The sequence below is a fragment of the Macaca fascicularis genome, chromosome 10 (genome assembly GCF_037993035.2).
Source record: "Macaca fascicularis isolate 582-1 chromosome 10, T2T-MFA8v1.1".
NCBI lineage: Eukaryota > Metazoa > Chordata > Mammalia > Primates > Cercopithecidae > Macaca > Macaca fascicularis.
The window spans coordinates 13,750,547-13,763,132 of record NC_088384.1 but is presented as its reverse complement, the minus strand read 5'-3'; the positions used below and the strand labels follow the sequence as shown (position 1 = coordinate 13,763,132).

Sequence of the window (12,586 nt, the reverse complement as noted above, 5' to 3'; positions counted from 1 at the left end):
CCCATGCACTGGTTATAGGCTGCCATCCTCATAGGGTATTTCCAGGCACCTGCTGCTGCTTCTGCTTGGGGTTCTTTTTCCCTTCAGAGCACTGAGCCTCCGTTTCTCTGAAATGTACATAACACTCACTGTATGCCAAGCACAATGCTAGGCAGTTAGCACACATCTTCACATACCTCATTCTACTATCAATCGTGCAAAGTTGGCACCTGAGGTGCCAAGAGGTTACTTTTTCTCAAATTCATCCAGCTAGTAAGTGACAAAACTTCTTGACTCTAGACCAGCTTGTTATAACATCAGTGTTCTACACATTATCCCAACTTTGGGCACTTGCTAGATTCTGTTCTTCCTGACTTCTAAATTATAGAGTGCCTAAAGTTTCTTTCTTTTCTTTTTTTTGAAACAGAGTCTCTCGCTCTGTCGCCCAGGCTGGAGTGCAGTGGCGCAATCTCAGCTCACCGCAAGCTCCGCCTCCCAGGTTTATGCCATTCTCCTGCCTTAACCTCCTGAGTAGCTGGGACTACAGGTGCCCGCTACCATGCCTGGCTGATTTTTTTTGCATTTTTAGTAGTAGAGACGGGGTTTCACCGTGTTAGCCACGATGGTCTCCATCTCCTGACCTCGAGTTCTGCCCGCCTCAGCCTCCCAAAGTGTTGGGATTACAGGCATGAGCCACTGAGCCCGGCCTAGAGTGCCTAAAGTTTCTTAAAATGCCATCTGTACTATTTAAGGCCAGGCATGGTGGCTTGGGGAGGCTGAGGGCAGATCACCTGAGGTCAGGAGTTTGAGACCAGCCTGGCCAACATGGAGAAACCCTGTCTCTACTAAAAATATAAAAATACAGAAATCAGCTGGGTGTGGTGGCAGGTGCCTGTAATCCCAGCTACTTGGGAGGCTGAGGCAGGAGAATCGCTTGAACCCGGGAAGCGGAGGTTGCAGTGAGCCAAGATTGTACCACTGCACTCCAGCCTGGGTGACAGAGCGAGATTTTGTCACAAAAAAAAAAAAAAAAAAAATGCCATCTGTGTTATTTATATACACCAATGACTTAATCTCTATCTTTAGCCTCAGTTGCCCCACTGAAGTCCAGACTTGTATATTCAACTGTCAACATCTGCACTTGGCTGAGAGTCATCTCAAGCTTAACACATCTAAAACTGAATTCTTATTTTCCCTCTAGTTTTTCCCATGGTAATCATCTCAATAAACGCTACCATTAATTACCCAGTTAATTGGACTAAAAACCTTGGCATTATTTTTGACTTTTTCTGACATGAAATCCAGCAAATCCTGTTCAGTTCTGTCTTCAACATACTTCTTTTTGTTGTTTTGTTTTATTTTGTTTTGTTTTTGAGACGGAGTCTTGCTTTGTCATCTAGGCTGGAGTGCAGTGGCATAATCTCGGCTCACTGCAACCTCTGCCTCCTGGGCTCAAGCGATTCTCCTGCCTCAGCCTCCCAAGTAGCTGGGATTACAGGCATGCGCCACCATGCCTGGCTAATTTTTGTATTTTTAGTAGAGATGGGGTTTCGCTTGTTGCCCAGGCTGGTCTTGAACTCCTGACCTCAGGTAATCCGCCCACCTCGGCTTCCCAAAGTGCTAGGATTACAGGCGTGAGCCACTGCACCTGGCCTTCAACATACTTCTTGAATCAGCCACTTTTCACTGCCACACTGCTGCTCACTTAGTTCAAGTCATTATCATCTCTTCCCTGAATTATTGCAGGAGCTGCTTACCTGGTGTCAGTTTCCACTCTTGGCTGTTTATGCTCAACATAATAACCAGCATGATCCTTTTGCTACATGTTTTCATCAGGTCACTCCCTCCCAATCCTACCATGACTTCCCAGCACATTTACTAATTCCAGGTTTTAGCCCTGTTTCCCTTCTCAGTCATTTCCTGAAACTTCCCCTCCCTCCCTGGGCTCCTGGCAATATTCTGTGGCACTTCAGAGTACTTATCTCTTATACATTGTTATTATCTGTTTATTTAGGGGAGGGAGTTTCCTCATCTACTAGAAGGTTAACTCCACCGGGTATGCACGTTGTCTTGTTCACTAATGTAACCAGTACCTAGAAGAATAATGTCTGATCATAATGGTGTTAATTGAGCATGTGTGTGCTTGCATGCATATGTAAATGAAGGAAATTGGCACCAGGATCTCCACCTAAGGAGGTCCTAGTTTCTCACAGTTACTCACCCCTCTTCTTGAGGATCACTTGATAGGGCTAGAACTCCTGCCTTGGCCACAGGAGCCACTGTCAGTAGTGGTAGGTGGAAAAGTGCTTGCTGCCAGAGTAAGGGGCCTTGTCTTTCTGGCATCCCAGTGGGATCTCTGACTACTTTATCTGATAGAAAGTAAAGATACCTGGCTGGGTGCGGTGACTCACGCCTGTAATCCCAGAATTTTGGGAGGCAGAGGTGAGTGGATCACAAGGTCAGGAGTTTGAGACCAGCCTGACTGATATGGTGAAACCCCGTATCTACTAAAAATACAAAAATTAGCCAGGTGTGGTGGGGTGTGCCTGTAGTCCCAGCTACTCGGGAGACTGAGACAGAGGAATCGCTTGACCCCGGGAGGTGGAGGTTGCAGTGAGCTGAGATCGCAGCACTGCACTCCAGCCTGGGCTACAGAGCAAGACTCTGTCTCAAAAACAAAAAAGAGTAAAGATTCCTACTGCCATTGATGCTGAAGTTCAGGTGCTTTGTGGATATGCTAAGAGTCTAGCCATTATGTGTACATTGCTTTTTTGGGAACACCATGACACCATAGCCCATAGTATAGCTGCTTTTACCACCTCTAATCTCTCTGTTCAGTCTGTAGATGAAGATTCAGCAGAAGTTTTTTGATGCTATAATCTTTTTATTAGGTACCAGGGCTCCCACATAAATGACCAGTTTTAAGCCCCTGGGGAGTAGTTTTTCATTGAATATGCTTAGATTGTGCTTAATGTATTAAGCACCTTACATAATTTTTTTAAAACATAGATGGGGTCTTGCCATGTTTCCCAGGCTGGTCTCAAACTCCTGGGTTCCGGTGATCTGCTCACCTCAGCCTCCCAAAGTGCTGAGATTATAGGCGTGAGCCACTGCACCCAGCTATATAATCTTACTTAATTGTGACTAGTCAACAATCTTTTGCCCACATTTTACAGAGAGATTAAATACCTTGTGAGAACCCCACAGTTAATAAGAGGTGGGACTGACTCCAAAGTTGTTTCTTCTCCATCACAAATACATTGTTCATGGTATGGTTCCCCAGCTCAGAAGCCATCAGTGGTTCTCAGATGCAAGCAACATAAAGGGTCAGCCACCTTCTCTGTGGAGGGTCAGATAATAAATATTTTACGCTCGCAGGCCATGATGGTTTCTGTCAAATCTGTTCAGCTATGTCTTTGTAGCAGTTATAACCAATATGTAATGAGTGGGCATGGCTGTGTTCCAGTAAAACTTCTTTATTTACAAAACAGGTGGTGGAATAGACTTGCAGGCCCCCGACCTGGATTCTTGTTTGGCATTGGAAGACTGCTACATTCCTGGCCCATAGTCCAGTGATGCCCGGTGCAGCATTATCTTCTCTAACTCACGAGCCTTTAGGTGCCACAATTTAACTTCTTCACCTTTGCTAGTGTGTTTTTTTCCTGAAACAGTTCTCCTTCTCTCTGCTTTGCCAGATCATCATGCCTGCTCTGAGGGTCATTTAAGGTCTGTTGCTGTAGAATCTAACCTCATGTTGCAGTATTCAGTGCCTCGAATGCTATAGGACTTTGTCTTCCCTCTCACTTTTGTATTCACATACTACCAAGGAGAGGACTGATACCAATTCTAATGTATTTGTTCACAGCTATCACAGTATACCATGGGTAAAATGCATTAAAATTAAATATCTGTATCTTGATATCTCTGTTTTCTTTACAGGGGGGACCTTCCTTGGAGCAGAGGTTTGAATCCTATTACAACTACTGCAATCTCTTCAACTACATTCTTAGTGAGTCTGAGATTTGGCCAAGGGGTTGTGTGTGGTTATGATGAGGTTCAGCATTGGCCTCCAGCTTTTTTTTTTTTGTTTTTTTTTTTAAGCAGGATCTCAATGTGTAGGTGGGAAAAGGGGTGGTCTTGTGATTCATGGTCCTTTTCAGAGAGAAATTACAAAGTATTCTGCAGCCTATGGAATGGGCAGAGTCATTGCTTTGAATCTGACTTTTCTGTGATCTCCTGCACAGATGCCGATGGTCCTGCTCCTCTTGAACTACCCAACCAGTGGCTCTGGGATATCATCGATGAGTTCATCTACCAGGTATCTGGTCAGCCTTAGCCTAATTTGAAATAACTGGTCCATGCCAGGAATAGCTATTACTATTGTTTTTGTAAAAAAGCTGCATGGTGTAAAAATATCCCCATTATAGTATAAAATACCCCATGGCAGTAGACTCCAGTTTCCTTTGGCTTTCTGAAGAGAAAGTGAAGCCTAAGCTCTCCAGATAGGAAGCTGGAAGTCGGTAAGTTCAGCTCCTGACGGTCATCAGGCTCTTACTTGACCTTGTTAGGTGGTCTGGCTGGAAGAACACAGGCTTCACAGGCTTTGGAGCCAGGTGGAAGTGGATTCTAACCTGAGTGCTGCCACCTGCTGGTAGCTCTGTAACCATCCCTCTGTAACACCCAGGGATGTGCTATTTAAACTCAGAGCCTCACTTTCTTTTTTTTCTTTTTTTTTTGAGATGGAGTCTCGCTCCATCGCCCAGGCTGGGGTGCAGTGGCCGGATCTCGGCTCACTGCAAGCTCTGCCTCCCGGGTTCACGCCATTCTCCTGCCTCAGCCTCCCGAGTAGCTGGGACTACAGGCGCCCGCCACCTTGCCCGGCTAGTTTTTTGTATTTTTAGTAGAGACGGGGTTTCACCGTGTTAGCCAGGATGGTCTCGATCTCCTGACCTCGTGATCCGCCCGTCTCGGCCTCCCAAAGTGCTGGGATTACAGGTGTGAACCACCGCGCCCGGCTGTCTCACTTTCTTTACCCACACAATGGAATTTTTTTTTTTTTTTTTAAGAGGGTCTCATTCTGTTGCTCAGGCTAGAGTGCAGTGGTGTGATAATAGCTTACTGCAGCCTAGAACTCCTGGGCTCAAGTGATTTTCCCACCTCAGCCACCTGAGTAGCTGCCACTACAAGGCCCGGATATTTATATTACTGTAGAGATGAGAGTCTTGCTGTGTTGCCCATGCTGGTCTTGAACTCCTGGCCTCAAGTGAGTCTCTTGATTTGGCCTCCCAAAGTGAGCCACCATGCCCCAGCCGTCTATATCTTGATTGTGGTGGTGGTTACTTAAGTGTATGCTTGATCAGAATACAATAGAACATTTTCATCACAATGAGAATATCACCTGCCTCAGGAGTTACAAGGTCGACTAAGAACTGTGCCAAATGCAAATAAAGGACAGCAGCTGTGTGGCCTGGGGGTGAAAGTTCAGATTTTTGCTGTTTAGTGGCCTTTTTTTTTTTTTTTCTTTCGAGATGGAGTCTCGCCCTATTACCCAGGCTGGAATACAGTGGCGTGATCCTGGCTCACTGCAACCTCTGCCTCGTGGGTTCAAAGGATTCTCTTGTCTCGGCCTCCCAAGTAGCTGGGATTACAAGCACCCACCACCATGCCCGGCTAATTTTTGTATTTTTAGTAGAGACGGGGTTTCTCCATGTTGGCCAGGCTGGTCTTGAACTCCTGACCTCAGATGATCCACCGTCCTCGGCCTCCCAAGGTGCTGGGATTACAGGAGTGAGCCACCGCGCTTGGTTTACATTTTAAAATGGTAACATGTTCTGTTGTGGGCACATTACTTAACCACACTGTGCATTGGTTTCCCCATCTTTAAAACAGGAATTGCTGTGAATGTTACTGAGATACTACGTATAAAGTGCTTAGGATAGTGCTTGTCACAGAATAATTAATACATGTTGCTTGTTCATTGTGATGATGTTCAATGCCATCATTATTCTTTTCCATCTTATTTAGCCCAGTCCTTCTATTTAAAAATACAAACTACAAGGTTGCTCACAACTGTAATCCCAGCATTTTTGGGGCCAAGGCAGTAGGATCTCTTCAGTTCTGGAGTTCGAGAAATAGAGACTACAAAACATAAAATAGACTGGGCGTGGTGGCTCACGCCTGTAATCCCAACGCTTTGGGAGGCCTAGGCGGGCGGATCACGAGGTCTGAGATGGAGACCATCCTGGCCACGATGGTGAAACACCATCTCTACTAAAATACAAAAAATCAGCCGGGCATGGTGGTAGGCGCCTGTAGTCCTAGCTACCCGTGAGGCTGAGACAGGGGAATCACTTAAACCCGGGAGGCGGAGATTGCTGTGAGCTGAAATCTTGCCACTGCACTCCAGCCTGGCGACAGAGTGAGACCCCGTCTCAAAAAAAAAAAAAAAAAAGGTATGTCATTTGACAAAATAAAATTCTTTTCCCCCTTTGTGCTCTGTCTATAGCTCTAACTGGTTATTTCAGGGTAAATTGGTATCTTAATAAAGATGTTACTGGAACTCCATGAACCAGGGAGACATTGGGTATACAAAGTGCTGAAGTGTTAGGAGTGGTGAGCTGAGAAACCTTCATAGTGCTCCTTGAGAAAGAGGCTTCCTGCTCAAGATTAAGCTTCAGTGCCTTTTATAGCAAAGACCACAAACTGCACTGGCCTTGTTTGCCCTCTGGCTCCTTGGCTTGTGACATCCTCTTATTTGGAATACTTATAGATGAATAGCAGTCCTTTTGACTTAGAGCAAATGAAGAAGGATCATCCGTGGTGATTTTCTTTATCCCTCTTAAGATAATCATAATTCCCTGGGCTTAGCCGGTGTTCTCGTTAAGGGGCTTACGGTGCTTTCTAACAAAGACTGTCCAGTGAGGGTCAGTGAGTGCCTGGTGTATTTCCTCCTGGCCAGGTAGATGCCACATGGGGTAGGTGGCTCTTACTCACCACTCTATTTCATTGGTTTTTGTTTTTTCAAACTACAGATATAGTGAAAGTGCCTGCCTTCCTTGCTTTTGCAGAGGTATCAATTACTGTCTGGAAGGAAAGGCACCTTGTTGATGTCTCTCAGGCATTTACGTAAACATGACTATATAAAGAGAGATTGCCTCAAAAATGGTTACGTACTCTGTTGTGCTATTTGTTGTGACTTGTTAACACTTAAACTATGTTTTCATAGACCTGACTTGTTCTTTTACTGCAGTATGCGTGCTGTGGGTATACCATGCCTCCGATGATGAACGTTTGGGTTGGCAGTTTCCACAGTTACAGACAGTGAATCAATGAATATCCATATATATGTTATACGTAGGCAAATTTTTTTTTTTTTTTTTTTTTTTTTTTTGAGACGGAGTCTTGCTGTGTCGCCCAGGCTGGAGTGCAGTGGCCGGATCTCAGCTCATTGCAAGCTCCGCCTCCCGGGTTTTTACGCCATTCTCCTGCCTCAGCCTCCCGAGTAGCTGGGACTACAGGCGCCCACCACCTCGCCCGGCTAGTTTTTTGTATTTTTTAGTAGAGACGGGGTTTCACCGTGTTAGCCAGGATGGTCTTGAACTCCTGACGTCGTGATCCGCCCATCTCGGCCTCCCAAAGTGCTGGGATTACAGGCTTGAGCCACCGCGCCCGGCTTTTTTTTTTTTTTTTTTTTTTTTTTTGAGACGGAGTCTTGCTCTGTCACCCAGGCTGGAGTGCAGTGGCCGGATCTCAGCTCACTGCAAGCTCCGCCTCCCGGGTTTACGCCGTTCTCCTGCCTCAGCCTCCCGAGTAGCTGGGACTACAGGCACCCGCCACCTCGCCCGGCTAGTTTTTTTGTATTTTTTAGTAGAGACGGGGTTTCACCGTGTTAGCCGGGATCGTCTCTCGATCTCCTGGCCTCGTGATCCGCCCGTCTCGGCCTCCCAAAGTGCTGGGATTACAGGCTTGAGCCACCGCGCCCGGCCATACGTAGGCAAATTTTTAGGGATCACTACCTAGAAGTAGAATTGTGGCTTGAACGATACTTACTTTTTAAGTTTTTTAAAGTCAGCTTACTGAGGTGTAGTTTTTTTCTTTATTTAAGTAAAGATGAGCCACCAGCTCGTGCCTGTTAATCCCAGCACTTTGGGAGGCCGAGGCAGGCAGATCATGAGGTCAGGAGTTCGAGACCAGCCTGACTAACATGGTGAAACCGCCGTCTTTACTAAAAATACAAAAAAATTAGCCGGGGATGGTGACGAGTACCTGTAATCCCAGCTACTCAGGAGGCTGAGACAGGAGAATTGCTTGAAACCGGGAGGCGGAGGTTGCAGTGAGCTGAGATTGTACCACTGCTTTCTAGCCTGGGCGATAAAGTGAGACTCCGTCTCAAAAAAAAAAAAAAAAAAAAACAGGTGTGAACCACCATGCCCAGCCATGAGGCCATGAGGTGTAGTTTATACAATAAAGTGTACCAGTTATCAGTGTACAGTTGATGAGATTTGACAAATGTGTACAGTGCCACAATCAAGATAAAGAACATTTCAATCACTTTGAATTATAATAAATAGTAATATATTGCCCCACCAATGGGCTGTATCAAATTATGCTACTACCAGCGGTGTTTGAGAGCAACTGTTGGTTTTTTTGTTTGTTTGTTTAAGAGATAGGGGTCTTGCCTTTATGGTCCAGGGTGGAGTGCAGTGGTGTGATCACAGCTCATTGCAGCCTTGACCTCCTGGGCTCAAGCAGTAGCCTCCTGAGTAGCTGTGACTACAGGTGCACCCAGCTGATTTTTAATTTGTTGCAGAGATGGGGTCTTGAACTCCTGGGATCAAGCAGTTCTCCCTCTTCAGCCTCCAAAAGTGCTGGGGTTATAGACATGAGCCACCACACCTAGCCAAGAGCAACTGTTTTCTATAGTGGATATTATCAGTCTGTCTAATTTTTTGTCAGTTCAGTGGGAAAGAAATGATAATTCATACTTTTCTGGCCGGGCACAGTGGCTCATGCCTGTAATCCCAGCACTCTGGGAGGCCGAGGTGGCAGATCACTTGAGGCCAGGGTTTCGAGACCATCCTGGCCAACATGGTGAATCCCCGTCTCTACTAAAAATACAAAAACTAGCTGGATGTGATGGCGCATGCCTGTACTCCCAGCTCTCCAGGGGCTGAGGGGCGAGAATCACTTGAACCTGAGAGGTGGAGGTTACAATGAGCCAATATCACACCACTGCACTCCACCCTGGGCAATAGAGTGAGACCCCTTCTCAAAAATGAAAAAAAAAATCGGCCAAGGCGGGCGGATCACGAGGTCAAGAGATCGAGACCATCCTAGCTAACACAATGAAACCCCATCTCTACTAAAAATACAAAAAAAAATTAGCTGGGCATGGTGGTGGGCGCCTGTAGTCCCAGCTACTCGGGAGGCTGAGGCAGGAGAATGGCGTGAACCCAGGAGGCGGAGCTTGCAGTGAGCCAAGATCGTGCCACTGCATTCTAGCTTGGGTGACAGAGCAAGACTCCGTCTCAAAAAAAAAAAAAAAAAAATCATACTTTTCTGATATCTCATGTTAATCATCAATTTTGTTTTCTTTGAAGTAATCATCACTTTTCTATTTGATTACTTTTTTTATTGCATTATGAGAATTCTTTGTGGGATTTTTTTTTTTTTTTTGAGACAGAGTCTTTTTCACCCAGGCTGGAGTGCAGTGGCACGATCTCTGCTCACTGCAGTCTCCACCTCCTGTGTTCAAGCGATTTTCCTGCCTCAGTCTCCCGAGTAGCTGGATTATAGGTGTGTAGCACCATGCCCCGCTAATTTTTTTTTTTTTTTTTTGGATTTTTTGTAGAGATGGGGTTTCACCATGTTGGCCAGGCTGGTTTTGAACTCCTGACCTCAAGTGATCTGCCTATGTCGGCCTCCCAAAGTGCTTGGATCACAGGCGTAAGCGCCACCACACCCAGCCTGAGAATTCTTTATATATTCTGGATATTCTTTTTTTTTTTTCTCCTGAGACAGAGTCTTGCTCTGTCACCCAGGCTGGAGTGCAGTGGCACGATCTCAGCTCACTGCAACCTCCGCCTCCCAGGTTCAAGCAATTCTCCTGCCTCAGCCTCCTGAGTAGCTGGGATTACAGGCACGTGCCACCATGCCTGGCTATTTTTGTTGTTGTGTTTTGTGGTGGTTTTTTTTTTTTTTTTTTTTTTTGAGACAGAGGTTTGCTCTTGTTGCCTAGGCTGCAGTACAATGGTACGATCTCGGCTCACCACAACCTCCACCTCTGAGGTTCAAGCGATTCACCTGCCTCAGCCTCCCGAGTAGCTGGGATTACAGGCATGTATCACCACACCTGGCTAATTTTGTATTTTTAGTATAGACGGGATTTCTCCATGTTGGTCAGGCTGGGGTCGAACCCTGGACCTCAGGTAATCCACCTGCATCAGCCTCCCAAAGTGCTGGGATTACAGGCGTGAGCCCCCGCACCCAGCCTATTTTTGTATTTTTAGTAGAGATGGGGTTTCACCAAGTTGGCCAAGCTGGTCTCAAACTCTTGATCTCGTGATCCGTCCACCTCAGCTTCTCAAAGTGCTGGGGTTATAGGCGTGAGCCACTGTGCTTGGCATATTCTTTGTTTTTGTATTATAAGATTAGCAATTTTTTGTCCCACACTCTAGAATAAGATAATTTTTTGTGTTTTGAGACAGAGTTTTACTCTGTCACCCACACTGGAATGCAGTGGCACAACCTCACCTCATTGCACCCTCTGCCTCCTGGGCTCAGGCAATGCCCCCACCTCAGCCTCCTTATTAGTGGAGACTACAGGCGCCTGCCACCATTCCTGGCTAATTCATTTGTATTTTTTATAGCTTTGGGGTTTTGCCATGTTTCCCAGGCTGGTCTTGAGCTCCTGTACTCAAGTGATCTGCCTACCTCAGCTTCCCAAAGTGCTAGGATTACAGGGGTGAGCCACTGATCCTTGCTGGAATAGTTGAAGAACAGTCTTAGAGCTTCTAAGACCTAGGTTTTAGGTCTGTGATTTCCAAACCTGATGCACACCAGATTCAACCAGAGAACTTAAAAAAATTGAGTAGGCAGGTCTGTTGTGTTCCATCTATGTGACTGATGGAGCCAGGCCAGCAGTGCTTCCAGGTTCTACTTCTGTCCCAAATGGATTCCTGTGGCCTGTCTTCTCTGTGTTCCTTGTTCTTGGCCAGATGACTCTGGTTGAGAGTGGTAGAGAGGACATAGTCTGGGAACTGATGGTCAGTTCCCAGATAGGGAACTGGTAGGGAAGGCTCACACGTGCAGATACCTACTACCACATCACCGCTCATAACCCAGGCCGTGCCATGGTCTAGCTGCATCTGAATAGATGGTACAAGAGCCCCTGGGGTGTTTCTGGTGACCAGCTCAACTGCACTGTGAGGCCCAGAGATAGGAAGTGACTTTAGGTTGTGTTTGACTCCAGATTGGATGTTTTTACCACAGACTACCTCTAATCCTAGAGATTTTTACTTCACTGTGTAGTAACATTCAGTAATGAACAACATTCACAGCTTAGTCAAAGATGGCTTTGAAAAACAGTGTACAGAATGGTTTAGAATGAGAAGTGGATGTCTCAATCACCTCGCCCCGTCCAGAGCCAGAGCATTGCCTCGTTTTCAGCATTGTGCACATGGACGATCACTTTGGGCTTATACCACTACAGCATATTTCGTTTATTCCTCAACAGTTTCAGTCATTCAGTCAGTACCGCTGTAAGACTGCCAAGAAGTCAGAGGAGGAGATTGACTTTCTTCGTTCCAATCCCAAAATCTGGAATGTTCACAGTGTCCTCAATGTCCTTCATTCCCTGGTAGACAAATCCAACATCAACCGACAGTTGGAGGTATACACAAGCGGAGGTGAGTGCAGCAGGCCAACAGCTGCGGCCTGCGAATTTCCAGCTGCTTGCCGTCTGTTCTAAATGAATAGAATCTTGCAAGTAAAGCAGATGAGTCACCATGTCTTAGATGGTGGTCTGTTGACTCTTTGTAGGTGCTCGAGTACAAACAGTAGCAGAGTATTCATGCTGGGGGCTCTGGGGCTTGGGAGTCCGTTGGCCAACACACTGAACCAGCATGTTGAGATTTACGTTTATAAACACTTCTACTGTGTCTCCAGTGCTTTTGTTCAGATAAGCACTTCTCACGCGTGTTGGTGTCAGAGCCACTTTACCCTGTTAAAATATTGAGAACCACAAAATGTATCTATACTTTAAAAATTTTTTTTTTTTTTTTTTTTAAGTGAAGAGTGGCATTTTTGCCGGTCTCTCTGTCTGGCTTCATACAAGTTAGCTGGCTTCTCATTTCTCCTTCTGCATGCAATCTGTTGCAGTGTAATCTTTTGTTTGATTAGAAAGAAAATCTGACCCAGGCACTGTGGCTCACACCTGTAATCCCAGCACTTTGGGAGGCTTAGGCAGAAAGATCGCTTGAGCCCAGGAGCTTGAGATCAGCCTGGGCAATATAGTGAGACTTTGTCTCAAAAAAAGTGTTTAAATTGGCCGAGCATGGTGGGCGGGGTGCCCCTGGAGGCCCAGCTACTTGGGAGACTGAGGTCGGGG

General features: G+C 46.1%; 1 protein-coding gene across 1 annotated transcript in view; it reads left to right on the top strand.

Annotated features, from left to right (window-relative positions):
- The window catches only part of EIF3L (eukaryotic translation initiation factor 3 subunit L), a 40,789-nt gene that overhangs the window by 10,527 nt on the left and 17,676 nt on the right, over positions 1–12,586 (top strand). The window contains exons 6-8 of the mRNA XM_045363657.2: positions 3,919–3,988; positions 4,224–4,297; positions 11,714–11,885. Coding sequence (XP_045219592.1) covers positions 3,919–3,988; positions 4,224–4,297; positions 11,714–11,885 — 316 coding nt within the window. The remainder of the gene's footprint in view (positions 1–3,918; positions 3,989–4,223; positions 4,298–11,713; positions 11,886–12,586) is intronic.